At 39.4% G+C, this 22,753-nt stretch overlaps 1 protein-coding gene across 2 annotated transcripts in view; it reads right to left on the minus strand.

Annotated features, from left to right (window-relative positions):
- rasgrf2b (Ras protein-specific guanine nucleotide-releasing factor 2b) overlaps positions 1 to 22,753 on the minus strand; it is a 78,156-nt gene that overhangs the window by 13,908 nt on the left and 41,495 nt on the right. The window contains exons 4-17 of one of the 2 annotated variants that reach the window (XM_012870063.3): positions 20,905 to 20,994; positions 20,685 to 20,821; positions 16,928 to 17,044; positions 16,689 to 16,768; positions 15,586 to 15,779; positions 15,369 to 15,478; positions 15,171 to 15,289; positions 11,787 to 11,947; positions 11,634 to 11,700; positions 11,077 to 11,213; positions 10,556 to 10,638; positions 7,991 to 8,239; positions 5,406 to 5,498; positions 615 to 1,102 (exon numbers count right to left, since the gene is read on the minus strand). In XM_012870063.3, the coding sequence (XP_012725517.2) occupies positions 615 to 1,102; positions 5,406 to 5,498; positions 7,991 to 8,239; positions 10,556 to 10,638; positions 11,077 to 11,213; positions 11,634 to 11,700; positions 11,787 to 11,947; positions 15,171 to 15,289; positions 15,369 to 15,478; positions 15,586 to 15,779; positions 16,689 to 16,768; positions 16,928 to 17,044; positions 20,685 to 20,821; positions 20,905 to 20,994 (2,125 nt within the window). The remainder of the gene's footprint in view (positions 1 to 614; positions 1,103 to 5,405; positions 5,499 to 7,990; positions 8,240 to 10,555; positions 10,639 to 11,076; positions 11,214 to 11,633; positions 11,701 to 11,786; positions 11,948 to 15,170; positions 15,290 to 15,368; positions 15,479 to 15,585; positions 15,780 to 16,688; positions 16,769 to 16,927; positions 17,045 to 20,684; positions 20,822 to 20,904; positions 20,995 to 22,753) is intronic. The other variant, XM_012870064.3, reaches the window with a different exon arrangement.

The raw sequence follows: 22,753 nt of genomic DNA on the forward strand, positions 1-22,753 counted from the left end.
AATTGCACAATGCTGAACCTAAATTTATTGCACAGTATTGTAGACTGCTGTCTGACTTTTTGACTTGTAAATGAGTCCATTATCTGCTAAGGACTATGTGTATGTTTAAGCCCCTCAGGGATTGATGTTGGCCAGTGCAATCAACTGGTTGTTTAAGAAAATGTCATTATGGTAACACATATTGACAATAAAGCTTTGCTCCGCTCTACTTTTGGCTAGGATGCAAAGTCTGTGTTACATATAAATACTAGCCGTACCCACCCAAATGGGTCAATGCAATCCATGAGCAACTCATATTTTTGGGTCTGCAAATATAATCTTAGCATCTTCCAGCACTGATATTCCGATGAGAAATTTGTTCATAATTTTAGCACTGATTAACTTCCTCTCCTGCTCTGTTTTGACAGTGTATGAACCAGCTAATAGCTTTATGGTACGGACCACAGAAAGGCACAAACTGATGGAAAATACATGTTGCTCATTTTGTTTGTTATTTACACTCTAAAAACTTTCTTTATTTTACCAGGCGAAATTAAAGTCCTTGGAGTGCTGATATACTGCAATGGACAGTTGGAAGTTTTGGGAAGTCTGGTTTTCAATACATTTTGACCTACTTCTCCGAATGCTCCGTCTCAGTTTTCCACAGAAAGGATCGATCCTAGGAACCTCCTCCCCATCAGCTGCTGGAGAAGGGCTCTGGTCTGGCGAAGAGGGAGTCAGGGGAGCTTGATCCTGAATTGGCTTACAGTTGTTGGGAGGAGGAGAGGTGGAAGAGGAAGGAGGAGAGGTAGCAGTCGGAGTTGGGGTCTGAGAAGTCGGCGTTTGAGGAGTCTGCGCAGAAGTGGGGCTACTGCCGGCAGAATGGGAGCTGTGGTGATTAAAGTTTGAGTTGGACAGAGGAGACGTCAGGTCGAGGCCTCCCACCCTGGCAGTGATGGGGGAGTGAAGGGAAAGCTTTCGGGCTCGGACAGGGGAATTGGTGCGGGACTGGATGGATAATGGAGGGGGAGACGAGAACTTGCGGCAGAGACGAGGAGATCTGTCGTTCATGTTCTCCCCGCTTCTGTTGTTTTGGTTTGTGGCAAAAAACAACTCCAAGGATCTGGAGAGAGGAGAAAAGCAATATGTTAGCAAAATAATGGGATATTAAAAAGGCAATAAAAAAGAGCTCAGGGAAAACAAGAGAAGAGAAACATAATTGTGGCAGTGTGCAAAAATGGTTTGTTATCTCAATAGGTTCATTATAAAACTTTTTTTTGAAAACAGTTTTCATAATAAACAAGAGAAATGTTGTATTTTGGACTAGATACTTCCTTTATATTAAAATTTTATGGAGCACTGGGAATGCTTGAAGCATTTTGTTATTGGATTTCTAGAGTGATTTGTATTGAGCGGGCGCAGAGTGGTCAGAGGATGTTAGAGCAGTGACAGATTATCTATTGTTGTACGTCTGTATTCCAGCACACTGGACCTGAAATAAAACATTTTAAAGGTTACCCTGGTGAATGTCAGCTTTAAATCCCAAATGTTTACATCCAAACCTTTCTAAAACATCAGAGATATTTTCACTTTGTATAGCCTGGGTGATCACTCAGCTTCAATAAACTGCAGCAAACTAGACAAGTGTACATAAACGTAATACAGCTCTAATAATGCTGAGCCCACAGATAGTCATCATCAGTATATGCAGTTTATCCCTTTGCTCTTAGAAGCTTTATGGCAGCTGTCAAGTTGGTTTGGTTTTTACGGCCTGAAGCTGTTTTAGGATCAATTTCCACTCTCATTAGAGTTTGTGCTGCACAGTTTATTCCCACAAAGAAGCTCTAATGGTTTTGAGGGTGTGCGGACTGTTGCACCTCACATTTAAACATGTGAAGACACCTGAATTATGATGTTGCTTTAACGTAGTCAGTTTGTCATATAAAATGCATTGAGTATAAAGTTTTATACTATCAGTTTGAATTATACAAACTTGATGTCACACTGAGAATTTTAGAAAAATCCAAGTTTTAATTGGAGCATGTTCATTTAGTGGGAAAACAGTACAATATAAGGAAATAACAGTTTAAAAAAAATAAACTCACCTAAGGAACACCTATATGTACCTTTGCCAAGAGGACTTCACTTAGTCTTCACATTTAACATAAAATTGCCTTTTTATTTTGCTTGGTCTTTCTAGATCATCTAGAGCCCCTTGTTTTCTCACATGCATTCTTCTTTCTGGCTCAGATCCCCACATGTTTTCTATGGGATTTATGTCCAGAGACCAAGCTGGCCATCGAAAAGGTTGATTTTGTGTCCGGTGAACCATTTCTGTGTTGATTTGGGCATATTTTTCAGATGGAACACACTCTAACAATGTGCCCAAGTCTTTTTGAGGAGATACAGAGGCACATTATCCCAAACTCTCCACTATCCATAACAGTGGGCAGGAGATGTTTTTGCATCAAACCAGACACACATCTGGAGTATTTGTGGGCAACATTCTCCAGACAAAATCAGTTTTATCTGACCAAAGTTAACCACTCCTGTTAAAGCCCCAGTAGTGTTTAGCCAGTTATTAACATTTGTATTGGTAAGACAGAAAAAAAGTGGCAATAAAGTTTTCTTTATACATGCAGGTTATTGTAAACATATGACCAGTGGAAGCTGCAGTATATGCCAGGGTTTTTTACCAGAAAAAGTTGTTTCAGAAGCTTAATTTGGTCCCAACTTAGAGTCTGGCGCTTTATCTCTACAGCTACAAGGAATCATCTTCAGCAAATGACAAGCAATGTCTAATGCCAAGTAGTTATGAGACTTCCTTCTTTGTGTGTTAAATGTCTGAGATATTCCTGTTTGCACTGGAAAGCGATGATGGTGGATAAACATTCAGATGTTTGGTGACTTTTTATTTAATGTTTTATAGATAAAAGCAACTTCAAGAACCTAAGACAGAAAAAGGCTTTTTTATTGCTAACCATTAAGTGCCCACAGCAAGAGCTGTGTTCACATTCTCGGCACAAAGTCATGCTTGATTCCAGTGCTCGTTGGACTCTACCAGGGCTGCCCCTTGTCACAAGTCATGTTCATGGACAGGATCTCAATGCATAGTTATGGAGAGGAAGAGATTTGGTTTGAGAACCTCTAAATTGCATCCTTGCTTTTTGCAGATTGTGTGGTTCTGTTGGCTTCTTCGAGTAATGACCTGCAGCACACACTGGAGGAGTTCGCTGCTGAGTGCAAAGCGGCTGGGATGAGAGTCTGCTCCTCTAAGTCTGAAGCTATGATCCTCGACCAGAAATAGGTTGGGTTTCCCTCTTTGTGTCCTCCACAAGCGGAGGAGTTTGAGTATCTTGGTGTCCTGTTAACGAGTGATGGTAAGATGGAACGACAGATGGACAGACTGATTGGGCCTTCATCTGCACTAATGCGCTGTTCCGGTCTGTTGTGGTGAAGAAAGAGCTGAGCCAAAGAGCAAAGCTCTTGATTTATTGGTCTGTCTATGCTCTGACCTTCACCTATGGTCATGAGGTATGGATCATGACTGAAAGAAAGAGATCCCGGACACAAGAGGTCAAAATGAGGTTCCTCCAGAGAATAGTGGAGCGATAGGGTGAGAACCTCTATTGTCCGGGGAGAACTCAAAGTAGAGCCGCTGCTTCTCTGCATCGAAAGGAGCCAGTTGAGGTGGTATGGGCATCTGATCAGGATGGACCCCCCCATGGGTGCCGTCCTTTGGGGGTTTACTGGGTGCGTCCCTCTGGGAGGAGACTCCGGGGAAGACCCAGAACTCGCTGGAGGGAAAAAATATCCCATCTGGTCTGGGAACGCCTTGGGATCCCCCAGAATAAGCTGGAGAATGTTGCTGGGCAGAGGGATGTCTGTTTTTTTTTTCCTGGAGCTGTTGCCCCCTTGACCCGATCTTATAAGCGGAAGACAATGGATGGATGGATGGATGGATGGATGGATCACAAAGTGGCATGTACACATTGTCTCGTGTTTGTTATGAAGACTATGGAGTAACCCAAGTTGTCCCTCTTTGAGTCGGATTAGGAGATTTTGCTTTTACCTCTTCTTACCATTCTCCTCTGTAGGTGTTGGCAAGATAAAATGGATTCACATCCTGTGGCTTAAAGAAAGATGTCACATTTACTGTCCTCATGAAACAGTAACGCTGATTAGAAGTTACGAGGAACTATTTCCTTATAAAAAGGAAATAATTATTTAAAATGCTTACCTTTCTTTATAAAACATAGTAATTGTTCAACCTGTGACTGTGTTTTTGTTGTTGTTGTTTTTTTTTACTTTTTGTATTGGAGTTTGTCCAACTAAATAAATCTAATCTATTTAAAGGTTGGATTTTTCAAAAATGTTTAGATAAAGAACATGCTACTATGAAAAAATAGGACTTTAATTTCAAGAAATGTAACAAATCTTTACCAGTAGTGCCACCAAATTTGTCCATATCTGTACTGTGATAGGCCAAACTATTCTTAATTGAAGAGGTAGAAATACTGCCTGAGAGGGGACATATGCTTAAGTTCTTTTTTTTGCGATTTAAATAATTCAGTTGTGGTCTATACAGAGTGGAATTGCGATACTTTGGCCTGAAATCCTCGCTATTGTTGCCACACAGCCCTTCTTATGCTTTCTACTTAAAAAAGATCAATCTTTAAAAATTTAAGGTCAGATACCAGGATAAAATTATCAACCCCCAACAATTGGATCAGAAAATTTTGCATGCAGAAAAAAATATTCTCTGAAGTTTAAGATTTTTGTCCAAGAACAGCTTAATCTAAGCAGATGGACTAATTCATGTGTTAACTAAATATACATCATTAAGGCTGAGAGTAAGCTGTGCATAAAACATTAACTCTCTTGTCAAATGAAAAACAAAATGTTCAGTTGCAATTTAAGGAGTCATGTTTAAAAAATGGATCATGAGTAAGGTAGTCATGCATAGACAAATACAAGCATCTGCTATTCACACAAGTCTGAAAAGGAGAACAAGTTGCATCTTAAAAAGAAATGTAAAGCTGAGGAGAAGAAGTGGTATGCTGAAGAGCAACAAGCAGAGTAATAGGATGCAAAGAGTTTTACTAAAAAAGGGAAGCCATATGTTGGAAAAAATATGTAAACGGAGGTCAAATTCTGGTGAGAAAGCATGCTTTTGTTTTAATGCACATTTTAGACATTAAATATCTATTCAGGTTCTCCCTTCATTCTTCTTCTCACATGATTGTTTAGAATGTCAGACAATGGCAGGTTGACTTACAATCCCAGTTAGTCATTCAGATAAAGGGTCAGTCAGGCCGAGTACAAGCTAACGCCATGCATTATTTCAGGATCAGACCATGACCAGAAAAGAAGAGAAGCCGATAGGAGAAAGGGCAGCAGAGACAACAGAGGAAAGATCAAGTTACTTGGACTGATCCATGGCTATCTTCTTGATCTTCAGACTGTAGTCAGGACATATAGATGAGATGGACAGACGGTCAAATGAGTGGCGCTGCGCCCTGGAATATGTGAGGACAAGAGAGACGCATGACAAAAACATGATTTAATGTTGGGATGGGATAGCTGGCTTGGGACAGAAAATCTAAGAGATATAACAGAGATGGAAGTTGGTCAGAGGGATGATGGTGGAGGAGCGATAAATTAATCTCTTGGAGCAAAACTGTGCCTGAGGGAGGAGGAGATACAGTGAGTCAGGGGAAAGCAGGATACAGCATGTTCAGACTCCTAAGATGATCTGTGGCCACATGGTAGAAAAAAACACAACATCAAAAATCACCTTTTTTACTTCTAACTTTGTAACTATTTTTGTGAAAGCATAAACTGAAACGTGTTTATGTGTGCAGATATTTCATCTGATTCTCCGTAGGAATGAGATGGAAGTCATCACCAATTTCAACCATGGCCCACTAAAGAAGTTCCTCAACCTTACAGTTTACGATCCTCCAAATATAAAGATGAAAATATAAAACCTAAATGAGGAAACAGAAGCTCAGGAGTCACATAAGTGATGATTTAGTTAAAAAAAAAACTAATTTACAAAGATACACAAGGAAGGCAGGAAACTGAACCAGAGACACAAGATGGAGGAAACATAACGGAGGAACCAACAGAGAAACAATCACAAGCAGGAGCTTAAATAGTGGAGAACACAGGTGAGTGGCATGGGGCTGACTGAGGAGACACAGGTGAGCGGGATTTGCTTAATTACAGGGGCAGACGGGGAGGAAACAGGAAAAATATAACAGAATTTAGGGAATGAACTAATGAGAAATGAATTCAAACTCAGAAACATATAACTCCCACATTTTGAAACAATTCTGTCTATTTTAAATTATTAAAACTCGCATGTCAAAAACATTTTTACCCTTCCCACCAATCAATAGAAACCCTTAATTGGCATTACTGCCATCAGGTGCTTCTTATAATTGCTGATCAGCTTTTTGTATGTTTTTTCCCTGGTACTCTGTAACCTGAGTCTCGGCAGATGGAAGTAATTCTGCCGAGCTCCACACGGCTCCACACATCATTCTGGAATAGGTGCCATTGGGAGGGATTTTAATACCCCATAAAATAGACGAGCCAATCGGGATTGCAGGGTGGATTTTTGTAGATGTGACGTATCAGAGAAGCAACTGTTTGGACTCAGACAACTATGGCAGCTCGCAGCGAGGAAGCAAGGGTGACCAGACATCCCCGTTGTGAATGACCTTTGAAATGTCCCTGATTTCAGTGCATCATAATGGAGTAAAAAAGTTTAATGCAGCAAGAGGTATTTACCCAGTCTCGCTGCTGTCCTAACGTAGTAGAAGAACTGAGCCGAAAGCACCTTCCCCGCCGCATCGGCATTGCAGATCGGGCAAAACAAATCAACCCCCCGACAGAGACTCTTAGCAAAATCAGAGACGTCCTCAGTTTTCATTAGAGAAATCTGGTCACCCGGTAACACTGATGCTGCAATTTCATCAGTGTTGTCCAATCTACTGAACATTAATCCTCAAAAAGAACAACAGAGAACGACTTTGAAGGCTGTTGTTAGTGGAAACGATGGCTTTGGTTTTAAAGTAGCACGTCAGTAAAGATGACGGAACAAGTGGTTTATCCAGTCATATGCAAGGCTTTGTGATAAGGCCCCTCCTTCTGAAATAAATCTCCAATGGAGCGATCCCAGACGGTTGTGTGGAGCTCTGAAGAACAAAATCCATCAGGCGAGAGTCAAGTTAGGTATTTTGACTATGATTCTAAATCTTTTGACGTTGGAAGACCTACTTCCAATCACCCTAATATTCAACGTCATGCACACATTTTCTAACAGTCTATCTATCTACAAGCGGTATGAATGTTTTATCCACGTCAGAATTTTCTGGTTATTGATCGACCCACTCTAAATCCATCTGACTAGCTTAGCAGAAAAGCATTAAAATAAAGATGTAGTTTAGCCATAACATGCCTTCTGTATAATACAGCTTACACTAAATCTGTTACGGAAAGCTCAGAATAAAGCTTGAAGATCTAGTAAAAGTGAAGAGCCACAAACGTGTAACTCTCTTTCTTGTGCACCTCTGACAGTCAAATGCTTGTTCCCATCCAGCGAAGGAAGACACAAGTAATGGTGAGTTAACTAATATACAAGCTGTGTCTTTTGGCAGAGAAACCCAGAGCTGAGAAGAGATGTGGATGGAGAATAAAGATTGAGAATAAAGACAATATTCTGATGCTGCCAGGGATCTAATGAGATTTAGATTGAACAACATGTGACACACAATAAATTCATAGGACAGTGCCAAACAAATTTTGTTGAGGCATCTGTTCTGTTGGCCCTTCAAACACAAATATCGCTTGTTTAAGCTGGTTGGTTTAAGCCCAATGAAGCCCCAAACACTCACCAACTATTGGGACTGTTTTATATTTTTAAGGAAAACACTTTAATGTAATCTACACAGCATGTTGACTAAACAGATAATTGCATGTTTTCATGTGTGAATTGCAAGACCTGATGGGTATGGAAGAAAAGGGCTTCTTGTAGATGTCAGCCAGTTTGTCCATGACCACGGATGCCATGGTGAAGATCCTGTATGTGTGCAGGAAGGTGTTGAGGAAGTCTATAGAGAGGAAGCGCAGGTCGGTCAGCCGCTCCAGCAGCCGCTCCACACTGGCGTAACGGATCTGGGGGACCTTGCAGGAGTTGAGCGTCTTGCTGAAGCAAATGTCAACATCATCTTTATGGAGGCGCACATCGGATCTGATGGATACACACGCACGCACATATGGACACACACAAAACAGCATGTGGGTGACTGCGGGGCAGCTCGGAAAGAAAAGTGCATTAAATGTAACGGAGCAAAAAACAAGGTCAAGCCAATAAAACTACAAATTAAAAGAAACCAACATAATACATAAAACGTCTACTTGAAACAAGTATTTCTTTTCACAGGTACATGGATCGATTAGAATCAAAATGCTCACAAAAGTTTTAGATGTCTAAACATCTTGGTATGTGTGATTTGAGTTTCTATATTTCCACACAAAAGTCTTCCCACATTTGTCTTATCTTCATTTTGTATTTTCTTTTAATAGCCTAAATAGGCATGGGCTGCAAAAGATTTTCATGGCATTATATCCCTGAAAGAACAAGAAAATATATCATAAAAATATATCACAATTTTTATTGTTAGTCTTTTCACTATTTCATACTTTATGGGGTTTTGGTCCAATTGTTTTGACATTTTGTTGGGAACAAAAAAGGAGCCATCTACTAGGGGATGTTTTGTACCCGCTTTGATTTAAAGTAACTTTTGTAATATCTGGCCATATTGCACTTTAGTCAAATTTGGTTATGGGATTGTATTAAATAATTTTAACCATCTGGAGGTCATTTAAAGTTTTTCGACTGGGTTATAAAAATAATAATAATAATAAATAATAACCGACAATAGGTCGAAATGTAAAGTCTTTTTGAAATGTATAAAAGCGGGGCATTTGATATGTCAGGACATGCACCTGGTGTAAAATCTCTCCAAAGTCTGCGAGATGTGCAAGTTGTTGTGACTTGCTCTGGTGACTCCTGCATAAGGGAGTAGCCAAATTGACTCACTCACAAAAGTGGGAGATTTGTGGACTTATTTCAATTATTCACCACAATTCACCCAGATGAAATAAACCAGCACTGCATGATTAACTACGCTGATACAAAATCTAGGTGTTTTAGGGTAAAAAATGGAAGGAGCTGGTTTGGACAAAATATGCATGGAAAGGAATTAGTGGTAGGAACCGATGAAGTCCTAATCTAATCCAAAGCCATGCTTAAAATCTAAGTGAATTATTAAAAGTAAATGTAAGTTTGGAAAATCAAGGACTAAACTAATTCAAAAAGAGGGAGATCATAGTTAAAGCCCGTGTCAACTTGAAAAATTTTTAAGGTTTACACACTGGGGAAATACATAATAGAGGAACGCTAAAATTAAAACTACTATAAACACTTCCAAAAATCACTACTTAAAACTTTCCCTCCTAGTGTCCTTCCTTTCAGTTTCTTGTCTTTGTCATGATGTTGGTTTTTGTTTGTTTGTTTTGGACTTTTCCAGACTTGTTTAGAATCTGCTCTGCACATAAATCCTGCAATTAGCTCAGTCCACTCCTCAGTCACCAGTCATCAGCCCAGACCAGCTCCACCTGCTGCCACTAATCACTTCCTAGTCTGCTCACCTGTTCCCCAGCCTTCATATACCTGCCTCATCTCCTATCATGTGCTCTGCCATTCTAACACTCCCAGTCCTGTGTGCTCAACCTGCTGGACATAGAAACTCAGCCCGGATTGAAAAAGGTTTCCAGTGTCAGCGTGCTGCTTGTCTGCTCTGTATCCCTTAGGTCCTGGTGCAATAAACCTTTTAAAACATACTCTGTGTTGGCTGGATTTCAGGTTCACACTTACGAACGTTTTATGCGGATTCTACATTTAAAGCCGCCAGAAACATCTGTCATACAGCTGTGCTGAACTTGCATGTTTTGAAATAAGCATAATGACTGAGAAGTCTGAAAAGTGAACTCCGGAGGAGTTTTGGGATTTGTACATAAAACATTTGCAGAAACATAGGGCATTTAATTAGTTGGGCTTTCTGCTCAGGTTGGTTGTTTAAATAACATGGATCTCCTTTTAATTGACTTTCCTACTAGTTGACTTGTTTCTTGTAAGCGAGATAAGTGTACAGGAAAAAAGATGTGCTCAGCAGTGGGTGGGAGAGGGGTCCCCGTCTAACTCCATTCCTCAGACAGTACAAACTAAGAAATTCCAGTCACTCTGGCACTCCTTCTGGCATCCAATTAAAATAAATTTAGGCTCAACTAAAAGTTTAATGGAAAATCTGAAGCAGCCTGAAAACTTTACTTTTTTAATACCTCGGTCTAGCTAGACACCAGAAACAGAGCCGTGCCTACTTATAACCCAAACTTGTGTCGATTTTGAAACTAATTTCTCTCCATAGCACTTCACTTTAAATATGCAGTTTGCTCTAGGTGCATAGCATGAACAAAGGTGTTTTTTTCACACAAAGATACTTACTTGATCATATGAGGCACGGTGACTTTAGAGTTCTCTTCAAACACACTGGTCATTAAGCCATTACAACGGATGTTATCGATGCACTGTAAACATACAGAGGGTGACAATTATTCAGACGAGGAAAATGGTTTGCTAAACACTGAGCAGACAACTGATGGGGAGAGCAATCCAAAACACCTTAAGGTAAGACGGAATATAGTTTAAAATGACTTTACTGTTTTCTCAATTTTCCCGTATTTTTTAATGATTACAAAGCTTGGGCTAATAAGGAAAGGACAAGACGAGGAAGCAATTTTCAAACCTGTCATTGCATTCTGTGTGGCAAGAATTAATCCAGTGCGACACGCTTGTATGGCGCTACCTTGTTTGTGAAGTACAGAGGCAGCGAGCCCATGGGAACAGCACCACAGTCTGTGTTTACTGATCACTAAGCCCCCTGAATGCCCAGCGGAGACATGATCTCGCTGTTTGGAGGTGTGCTCGTTATTATGTGTTTATATGAATCTGTGTTGGTGTATCACCTGGCTAATATCACTGGTCCATGCAGCCTTCTCCTGCCGTGACGGTGCCAGCAGTACCACGGTAAATGAAGGCGAGTCCGATGGCTCCACCACCAGCTTGAAGTCCAGCTGACCAAACACCTGACCAGCTGTTTTAGCTGCATCACAGAGGAAAGGAATCAGCGTTATAAATTGCAACACATACCTTAATGCATGTGCTCCTAAATGGAAAACAAGAACAGAAGCACAGAAGGTTAATCAAGCAGACCGTCTTATGTGCACTGCTGACGATTAAACATAAAACGGCGCCGGCACATCCACACGAATGCCTCACTCTTTCTATTTGTGTATAATTAACCAATGAAATGCAAAATTAATTCTCAGGAAAAGGAATTATAGTCATGTAATGTTAAAAGATCAAAACGTGATATTTAAAAGGTGAACATCTGATATTTAAAGAAAATTAATTATTGTTTGACATCTAATTAACCTTCAAATGTGATGAAGAGTCTGAATAACCAAACAGGAGGCATTCAAGTATAATAAAAAACAAAAACAAAAAAAACTGCTGTTCTTACATTCGTCATCGTTAGCATCTGGTTCTTCTATCAGTGTGCAGTCGATGAGGGACAAAACTCCCCATTGCTGTTAAATGAAGAAACTAATTTCAAGATTTTTTTTTTCCCTCCACTCATGTATTGTTGCAAAACACAGTGTAACAGCGATGTCACCTTCAGGAGGTGCAGCTTTCCACCGGAGCTGCGAGTGCAGACGAGGAAGTGTTTAGTGAAGAGAAAACACTGCCGTTCTCCCTCCTTCTTCAGGGACAGAGAGCCCAGGCGGACCTTGCTCAGCTTGCCCCGCTCCACCGACGGCAGCTGGATCAGAGAGCCTGTGAAGCAGGAGGGGCAAAGGATTACATGACTTTACATTAAACTGACTCAAAGCAGTCAAACTTTACCCGTCATTTGTAGCAGCATAAAAGTTCGTAAAGCAAGAACGCGCAGCTGAACTTGGGAATCCGAGGTTCTGACACATTCTTCAGGTTAATAGTCCATATGTTTTCAGTGATAGATTTTCAAGAGCTGTTAAGACTTTTTAGCTAATAATAATTGTATTAACATGAAAATTTAATATCATTGAATTTTAACATATTTTTAGTATAATGAGGCTCCGAGCAAACAGAAAGATGGACAAAGGGACGTATGAATCAGAAGGATTTGTGGACAAATGGAGAGAATCAATCTGAAGATGTCAATTATTTTATATTCTTCTTTATATAGTCAGACCTAGAAAACATTAATACCAAATTCCTTTTTTAAACATGTGTTGGAACTATTTGTATTAAATGCCTTTCATTGTTAGGAGCAACATTGCTGTGTCCTTTTCACGAAACATTGACAAAAATAGGACAAAACGAGCCTCCTCTGATGATTCAACTACAGAAGGGAAATCCCAGGCTTATTCCCTGTCTAAGGCACTTTGTCGTGTATTTAAAGACTTGTTGTCTCACGGCAAACATGCACAACAGTAAAACCGCTGACAGGTAAATTACACTGATTATCTTGTTGCAACACATTGCTCATCTGCAAAATCTTGGCTCTTCACATTCATTATACCTATTTCAAGGAAGCACCACCCCTAGACGGTAGTGTCCCTCCCGAACCAGACTTTGTGTTTCACCACACCAACATCTTAACAAACATTAGATCCTAATCTGTAGGATTAACTGGAACAAGCCGGATCATCAAAGGTAAAATCCTGCAACAGACAGACAGACACCTGCTGCTATTTTCCGAGCTCCAAACACTGCAGGTTTTACACATAGGTTCCCTATAAATGTCACAACGAGTCAGAGCCGTTCCACACCATACCATCACATAAGTCCTTATATTACTCCCGCTGAAACTTCATATAATTTTACCAATCTGAGTAATTTGGATAATTTACGTTAATATGAAACAGCTGGAAGCTTTTATTAGGTTTCTGCACTTTGAATTAGAATTAGAGCATCCAGGATGAACGCCGGTGTCCATATTGAATTACTGTAACTCAATAACTCTTCAACATAATAAAGATTTTAGAAAATAGGCATAATAACATAATAACTACTTGTTGCTTGAGGTGTGTTGTGCCAAATAAGGTCTGTGGAGTAATAACAGCCACAGAGGGACTTTACTTTGTTAAATCAGGCGCAGCTTATTGAGAAAAAATACACAGGTTGCATACAGATGTGGCTCGATCTCGCTTATCAGAGTTTAAGCCATGGGGGTAACAGGTCCAGGAGGGAAATCCCAGACATCCAAATCCAGACAGAATCCCTGAATCTGCAAAGGGCAAAGATGAGACCCTGAGGCTCCTAAACCAGACACCCACCTCTCCATGAGTACACCTTGAGATCTCATTCATGAACATCATGAACAGGACAGGACAAGAAGTAGACCTGGCTGTGTCTCACCTGCACTTAGACCCAAGCTCAACTTTGTGCTGAGAATATGAACAACACTTTCTTTGAGTATACAAGGGCCATATAGCTTTTTAGCATAGTATATTGTTTTCACAGATCTGCCTACAAAGTGGATCAGACAGCTGCAGCTGATCCAGAACGCTGCTGCCCGTGTCCTCACTAAGACTAAGAAAGTAGAGCACATCACCCCAGTTCTAAAGTCCTTACACTGGCTCCCTGTATCTCAGAGAATAGACTTTAAAATACTTCTGTTAGTCTATAAATCCCTGAATTGCTTAGCACCTAAATACATCACAGACTTGTTATCAGTGTATAAACCCTCCAGACCACTAAGGTCTTCTGGCTCCAGCCTTCTCTGCATACCTAGAACCAGAACCAGACATGGAGAAGCAGCATTTAGTTCCTATGCTCCACTTATCTGGAATAAACGTCCAGAAAACTGTAAAAGTGCGGAAAGCCTGAGTGTCTTTAAATCAAGATTAAAAACACATTTGTTTAGGATTGCCTTCGACTGTTCTAGTTAAACTAATTAATGAAACATCATTAATTCAGCTTTGTAGTCCAACTGTTATTATTGTTTGCTTTTAGTTTCTATTTTCCCATGTTCTATTCTGTTTCTACATTTTATTACTGCTTGCTTTTATTCTGTTTTATTTTCCTATATTTCCACCATGTAAAGCACTTTGCATTGTCTCTGTACTGAAATGTGCTATACCAATAAATTTGTCTCGTCTTGCCTTGCCATAGTAAATACCTGAAACATTAGCCACAAAATACCTTAAAGGATGAAGCTTTAATCCATCTCCAGATTCATAAATCAGATGTAGACTGGACGACCAAACTCCCATGACCCCTTAGCAACTCCACAAAGGTAAAGATGCGGTTCACTGTTCCTCATCCAGCATAAAAGCCACACTGCTCCTCTTTAAACAAAGAGTTAAAGCCCCTTTTCCATCACCCCGAAGTAAACTTTCTCTGGGGGGTGGGCAGTAAAATGTCATTAATCAGCCAGAACACATCCAACCCCTTTTGCTAAACGCTGGGACCACAAGCCACAACTTTGCTAAATTAACTTTCATGGCACTAATGGATGTAAATAGAAGAAATAAAGATGAACTGCAAAGTAAAAAACTAACTTGGGAGGTTATGTGGGAAACCCCGGCCTGCTACAAAGAGAAGTTTAAACCCGAAAGGTGCATCACTTTGTTTTAAAGCACACGGGAACTACTGAAGTAAAGGATTTCATTTATTTGCAACGGGCACAGCGGAACATAAAATGTCCATCCATAAGGGAGCAATAGCATTGTCAGTCAGTTACCATCTGTCTACCAGTCAAAACAGTGAAGGTCAGCAGACAGAGGATTCCTCAGAGAAGCATTAGACAGCATAATCAATGACTTGACAAGGTTTGAAAGAGATCAACTGGCATGTCTCTTGGAGACTCTGTGGCTGTGGTGCACATCTGTCCAACATGTGAGGCACGCAGATGTTACATTGTTGAAACAAGAACCCAAGCATTCTCTCCTACACCCAGCTGCTCATTTTCTATTTGAAGAAAAGAGCATAAATCACTGCAAACAGGCAGGCCCGTCTCTCTGGTGAGACACAATCTGCTGAAGAGCGTTGCCGTGCCCTGATGAAGACTCACCCTGTCTAACAAAGGTCTGGCTGGTGTCCAGCAGGATGTCGCAGCCCTCAACAATCATCCTCTCAATGGCCAGATTCTTCCGAATGTTTTCTGTGTCGCTCACTTCATCGTGCATCACTCTGGACAAACACAAATTAAAGGTTAATTCAGTATCTCCAACCAGTGTGCATAGGAAAAGCTGAATATTACAACACGTACCTAGACAATTCCTCTAGTTTGGACTTGGCAAACTCAAGACTCTTGCGCTCCACATGCTCATGAGGTGTGTGGGCCAGGAGTTCATGTAATGTTATGATGTAACGAGGGATCTTATAGGAGGAAAGTGCATTATGGAAAAGAAAAGTTGAGTGATAGAAGCGAGAACCTTCATATATATATATATATATATATATATATAAAACATATTATGGTCTACCTGGAACATGGGATAAGTGAGAAAAGTCTCCAGCATCCTTCCCTCACAGGCAGCATTGGACTCGTACTGTTTTAGCAGTTTGTCGAAGTCCCTGTTCTGCTTACAGTTGGCTAAAACCTGCAGGCTGTACTGATGGTTGCGTACAAACTCCTGGTAGATGTTTAGCATGGGCAGGAGGATGTCAAACAGGTCAGCTGGATATAAAAACACACAATATAATAAATGTACAGTAATCTGTACATGCATTTTCAGAGAGCGCATATATTATGTATATTCAAAATTATTATATTTTTCACAGACATTCCATTGTTTAGAACATTATCAATCTTAACGGTTGTTTGCCATTGCTTTGCTAGTAATAAAAACAACCCTTAGTATCTTTATAAATAATGAATTAGACTTGAAATGGCTATTAAACTGTGGTCAAAGCTGTACAAAAGAGATCAGAAACAAGCCACTTCAATACTCATGAATAAAGACCGTTTAATGAATAAAGTAATCAATGTCTGAAACATGTTTGGCATTTTTAAACTGTATTTATGGCCCGGGAACAAAAAACAAAAATATACGTAAAAGAAAAAAACTGCACATCTGTTAATGATGGGATCTCGTACAGGCTTTATACAACAGTAATTGATATAAAAGATGTTGGTGATGAAAAGGTCTACATTTAGACTCCGCCTGAAAAGAAGAGTCACATCAGGTCGACAAGTTTAATCAGCGCTCTCCTCACTGTTATAATTTGTCACCAGTAATTTGCTGCCACATCTGTCAGCCGCCTGTCTCCAGGGTGATGCTTATCTGCTCAGGGGTCTTTTTTTAGGGGAGGGGGGAGATGGTTAGATGGCTTTTGGTCTGGATGCTTATTGTCTGTGAAGACAATAAGTCTGCTCGGTGCAGACTGAGATAGGAACATGGACGTTTCTGTGAATAGGGCTGAGTGACATCACCAGTGACGTCTGGTCTAAATAGGAAATACTGAAGCGGAGAATCACTAAAAAAAGCTAAAAAAAAAAAAAAAAAAAAAAACTGCCTTCAACGAGTGTGAATATAGACTGTGTTTGTGTGCTCTGTGCCGTATGTGAGGGCAAGTAACAGCTTACCCAGCACCAGAGTTGGCCAGTTGGCAATCCTCGCCTTCAAGCCTTGATGGAAAATCTCATGTAGGAACATGATGGTCTCACTGGAGACAAACACATGATGACATGTTTTGTGTTTTTTTTTTTTTTTTGTCCCCAGCATCATTGATTTTAGAGAGATTTATATAAAAGCAGGTGAAACATTTTGCTTTTATTTTAGCACAACTTAACTCTAAAATAATCTCAAACATACAGTAACACACCTGTTGAGGAAGATACTGCTCACATCGTCGTGGCTGATGGGAGGTTTCTTTGAGCTGGCGGCCATCCTCAGAGGTCTAAGGAAGCAGTTGACCAGGATATAGAGCTGGTGGACATACCTGTCACATACACACAAAGGTAAAGAGAACCATGGAAGGCATTGTAATGTGCATTGTGTGGTGAATGCATATCGCCCAAAAATTAAACACATATGGTAGCACGATGAGACATTGTAGATACGTAGTGGCATGCAATCCTGTGGAATAGGGCTCCCAGCTGTTGTGATGCACTCACACCAGCCTATTAACACCTTGTGCTAATAGGCTGGTTGCTAAGCCACTGAAAAGGGTTTTGGGTTATTTGGGTGGCAGTTTAAACGCAAAACACATTTGCCTCTCTAGCATCATATTTAGTGATGAGGAGGGCCGAGGATAAGGAGGAAAAATACACCTAAGCACTGGCTTATGTGGTTTGACATTTTACAAATCCTGCGGTAAACCCGGAGCTTCGGTGTAATCAGTGAATAGCTGGTTTTGTTTTTTGTGTGCATGATTCTTCTTCTTACTTCATGTGTTGAGATATGCGAACAGAGCTGTGTCCAGAAAACTCCTGTTAACAGGACCTCTTCGTGCTGCTGACAGATAGCTCAATTTTAATGGTGCCTTCCTTCACAGCAAGGCTAAAACTGATGGTCAATCCACAGAAACCACCCTTATTTCCAAGAGACTTCGGAAGATTGTCAGTGAATATCCTAGCACAAGTGTTTGTAGCATTGTGTTAGGTTAGGCAGGAAAACGGCTGGGATAAGCCTGTTTGGCGAGCCCAGTGCACACAGGGGTGTCATAATTATGTTTTATCTGGTTTTCCAACTTGACTGTAACTTAACATGTAACATGCTTCTTTATGTATCTATTTATTGTCTTATAATGGAATTGTTATAACAGTGTTTTATGTGTGAATGCAGTGTGACGCATAGTTTGGACTATGCAGCAGCCAGAGTCTGAAACCCAAATCAAATTTCCTTTGGGACAATAAAAGTTAATCTAATTTATACCGCAGTTCTGTAATTCAGGTATGTTCAAATGATCATGGATGTCTGTACAGGCATCTAAGGTTGGTGCAAAGGGGGCCTGAGATATAAAATTTGAAAGTTTAGTTATCACAAGCTGAACTTTGATATATGTACTTACTTCTATCACTTCAAAAGCATTGACCTAAGTATATTCTGCATTGAATATTTTTTTAAATTTAAACATGTTGACTAGAAATAAACTGGCTGCTTTATGAGATCAGCTATGCTTCATGGCATTAATGTTTTTGGTCTTTATATTAATAAAGTATGTCTGAGATGTTTTCTGGTTACGATGTTTAATTCAGTTACATTTTTAATCTAGCTGTTGTTAGAGAGAATGGCAGTAATAGGTTGAACTAAGTCTGACATTCAAGTATACACATTAAAAATTCCTCATAGCAAGTTGCTGTTTGATTTAAACAGAATTGCAGTGCACATTTGTGATACAACGTTAAACTGTAAACTCTGGAACAAGAACAACACTTTAGGATCTTAAAGTACGTAAATCATCATTTACAGAAGTTTGTCAAAACCTAATCCGCTGAGCGCCTAAACGCAGCCAAAGAGGAGCGTAAATAAATAGTTTGCAAGTAAAATGTTCAGCTTTACATTAACATTTGCATCTAAACTTCTACAGCCCATAACAAGGATCCAGTTTCTGTCTTATCACCACAGAATATGAGGAGGAATGTTGACGTCTGGGGAAAATCTCAGAATCTTGCAATTAAACAACTTCAGGATCACAGAGTCACCATAACAACAATATGTATCGAAAAGCTTCTATACATATTTACCAGGTGTGCAACTAATTATAGTTGGTGTGTAGTTACAAGAGAAATCATTTAAAATAAAATGTATCATACTACTTGTAGACAGCAATCTAAAAAGGAAAAAACTGAACTTATACTAAGATAGAGCATATATATGGAGCTTTAGTAGATTAAATTTAACGTTAAAAGCTGCAGCTCATCTAAAATGCTGCTTGCTACCAGAGTGCCTACAAACACCGGGAAAATGGATCATATTACACCAGAGGTTACTTAACAACAATTGATCCCTCTTTGTAAAGGGATTGATTTAAAAATATTGTTGGTTTACAATGCACTGAATGGTCTTGGACTATCAATCATTCCATCACCAGAACTCTGGAAACAACTTCCTGAAAACCTGAGGCAGAAACTATTGGTACCTTTAACTCAGAACTGAATCAGGAATATTCCTTACTTCTGGTTCATTTTCCCACAAAGCGCTTACAATTAGCTAACTTATGAGTAGTGCAAGTCTGCAAACAAACGTGCTTCACTTACAGTTATTAGATAGTTTACTACAGAATCCAACTTGGATCTACATGCAGAGTGTGAGGATTTAAACTTTCAGGATTATGTCATCTAATGAAGGAATTAACAACTTTTCAATTTTAGAACAAGAAAATATAGAGAGGTAAATAAAAGGTATGAGTTTGCTTAGGAGCATAAAGTTTGGAATTTGAATTTAAAGGAGCACTGTGTAAGTTCCGGGATTCTTGCAGACGTCTGGCTCCGCTGGTAACAAGTTGAAATGACACCAGTGTTGTGCACGTGCACGGGAGAAAAGGAAAAGCATCTGCTGCTGCGACCGCACAGGGGTTTTGTTTAGAGGTGCAATGCCTTCTGGGTTAAGAAAGTTATAAATATTGAAATTAGCCTGTATTCTCTCGTTAATGCATCGATTACAGTGGAGACTCGACAAAGTAGCCAGGTGAACGAGAGCACCCAGTGCGTCACACTCAAGAAGCAACTGCGGTAAATAGAGGATAACTTATTTTACAGTTGTACGGGCATGTATGGGAAAGAAAATAAATACTATTTAACTTCAACACTTATACTATGCACCTTCAAAAATGTCATGTTTGATTAGCTCAGAGTCAGTTTGTTTCAAAGTGACGGGAGAGAAAGAATTAGAAGAGGAGCAGATGGTTAACTGATGCCTCCTGGTCAACTTTACAATCTGAGGCTGACGCAGTTTGTCAGGTCTAGATTTAGTGTTCCCGATAAAAATTCAGTCCGTTGCCATCCTGAATATCGTGAGGGATCATTCATTGAGCTCCATCTGTAATGCAGTGGCCCCAGGGCAGGAGATCTGATTTTCATGAATAGATGGCTCACCTGATTGGCCACTGTCTTAGAAAAAAAATTGTGTTTAACACTGGACAAAAATAAACAATGTGATACTTTCTAACTTCAGACAAATGATCCGTAAAAAATCTAAAATTAAATTAAGCTAAAGTTGGTATTGCAAAATGTTGGTTTATTTCTAAGCCAAGCTGTTTATTTCAAAATTTTATTGTTTAATTATTATTAGGATTAAAGCATCAGTTTTTTTTCCTCTCTTTTCGTTTTTATTATAAAAAGCGCTCCAGATAGAAATTCTCAATTACTCCAATGCTATTCTAAATTATTATTCATGACATTATGTTATTAAGGTGCTACATTATATCATACAACAACCGCCTTGAGTGATCTTTAATCTGCATGTTGTACTCCTGCTAATTTGACTAATTCAAATGAGTAAAATTAAATCTAAAGTAAAATTACGTTTATAGGCCCACCAAATTGTTATCACATTATTTCCATAGGAAGATAACTATGCCAAGGTGACAATTTAGATGCAGATTGTGCAGTTGCTCGAGGCATAATGCGTTTACATACTCTGTCTCTGCCTCCACCATGTTGAAGACAATTTGGTTCCTCTTCCTCATGCTCTCAGCATGAGGAGAGCAAATGTAGTCCTGGACAATGAGTTTCCACTTCCTGCGACACAGCCAGCCTCGCATGAAACTCTGAACCTGCGGATGGAAACGTTTAAAGATGCACAGCATTAAAGGTATATACACATATGATAAATTAAACGGAAGCCAATTATATTTACCTTTTTGATCTTTTTGATATCAGGGTCTTCATTCTCATGGTAGACGTGATAAGGCCGCATCCGCTCCTTAGTTTTGTTCAAAGCTACAATCTTTTAAGAAAAGAGAATTCAGTTCCCATTCAAAACATTACTGACACGTAACCAGGAGACGCACAAACAATCATTTTTATAATTTGTTAACTGAGATATTTATTGACGTGCACTTGTTTTTCCACAGTAATATCTAATTAAAGAAATGAGGGCGCTTCGTTTTTATGTTCAGCTAATTGCCAGAGTATTATGTTTTGAATTAGAGAGTATGCAGAGAACTGTAGGTGTGTTTTCAGCTGATACCAATCAGACTTTCCTCATCACTGAAAACTTGAAGCCTTCATTCAGGAAAAAGAGCCAGGGAAATAAACTTTTTCTGGCTAACAGAAAGCAAATTCTAGCTTTGATTTGCACAGAGAAACACAAAGAAATTCAAGCTGCTACCTTTTAAATGACCAATGGAAAGCATATGTGACTCATCATGTCATATATGCACAATATTTGTAGGTTTATGGAAAGAAGAAGCCTCTCTCTCTCTCTCTCTCTCTCTCTCTCTCTCTCTCTCTCTCTCTCTCTCTCTCTCTCGTTCTCTCTGTATGTATGCATATATATATATATATATATATATATATATATATATATATATATATATATATATATATATATATTTTATTTTTTTTTTTTTTTTTTTTTATTTTACAAAGGTACTCTGGTCAAAAGGGACTAAAATTTAACTTTGCCGGCTTAAGGGAGATCAATATGTGTGGTGCAAACCCAACATATAACGTCACTCCAAGAACCCAAGACCACCATCCCCACAGTAAAGCACAGTTTTCTTGAGCAGAACCTTCCGTCCTTTGATATAAAACTGAGACGGAGTTTCACCTTCCAGGAGGACAAAGACCAGAAGCATACTGCTAAAGCAACACTGAAGGGTTTAAGGAGAAAAAATTTTATTTATTGGAATGGCCTAGTCAAAGTCCAGATTGAGGTCTGGACTTTGATTAGGCCATTCCAATATGTTATTTTGTCCTACTTGTTTGCTTCACAATAACCAGTTTTAGGCATATTCTGTAAAGAAAATGGTGTAAACTCTCAAGAAATCCTTTTTAATTCCAAATTGTGAGGCAACAGAACATTAAAATAACTGTGGAAATTCTCAGTTATCCTGATCATCGCAATGGCAAACAGGCTTAAAGTCTCAGTCAATTCTGGTGGCTCACACTTGAGTAACCAGTAGTTGGAGCGCTGCTGTCATCAAAATGGTCAAGGACTGTAAATACTTTTGAGGCCACTCAGTGTGGGATATTTTCCCAGATGGACAAATCTGCTGACTATACCGGCAAGATTTCTGTGTGAACCTGAACTTATGCCCCCGAACTCTAATTTGAAATTTTTATACGTCTTTATGAGGGATGCCAAAAATGTAGAGGGTGTAGTAGATAACAAATGAGGCTTTATGCAAAACTGAGTGCAGCATTGAAAGAAATACCTTACTGATCTCCTGACTCCGGCGTCACATTTTTTTCAATCCGTATGTTATTAGTTTCAACCCAATTAACAGTATTTTTTCCTCACAGCTTGAGAAATTTAATTAAACACATTTTCAGACACAGTTTTTCATCTTCATTTTCCGATTCACCAGAGTTAGCATGGAAATTGTAGCAAAGAAGAACCAGACTGACAACTCCTGAGGGTGACACTGACTAGTTTGTATAAATATTCATGAATGCAGAGCAACACACACACACAAAGAAAACAAACAAACACGAGTATGTTTTAATGAGACGGACAGCCAGCTGCACATTGGCTCTTAAGT

This window comes from Fundulus heteroclitus, chromosome 12 (genome assembly GCF_011125445.2).
Source record: "Fundulus heteroclitus isolate FHET01 chromosome 12, MU-UCD_Fhet_4.1, whole genome shotgun sequence".
Taxonomy (NCBI): Eukaryota; Metazoa; Chordata; class Actinopteri; order Cyprinodontiformes; family Fundulidae; genus Fundulus; species Fundulus heteroclitus.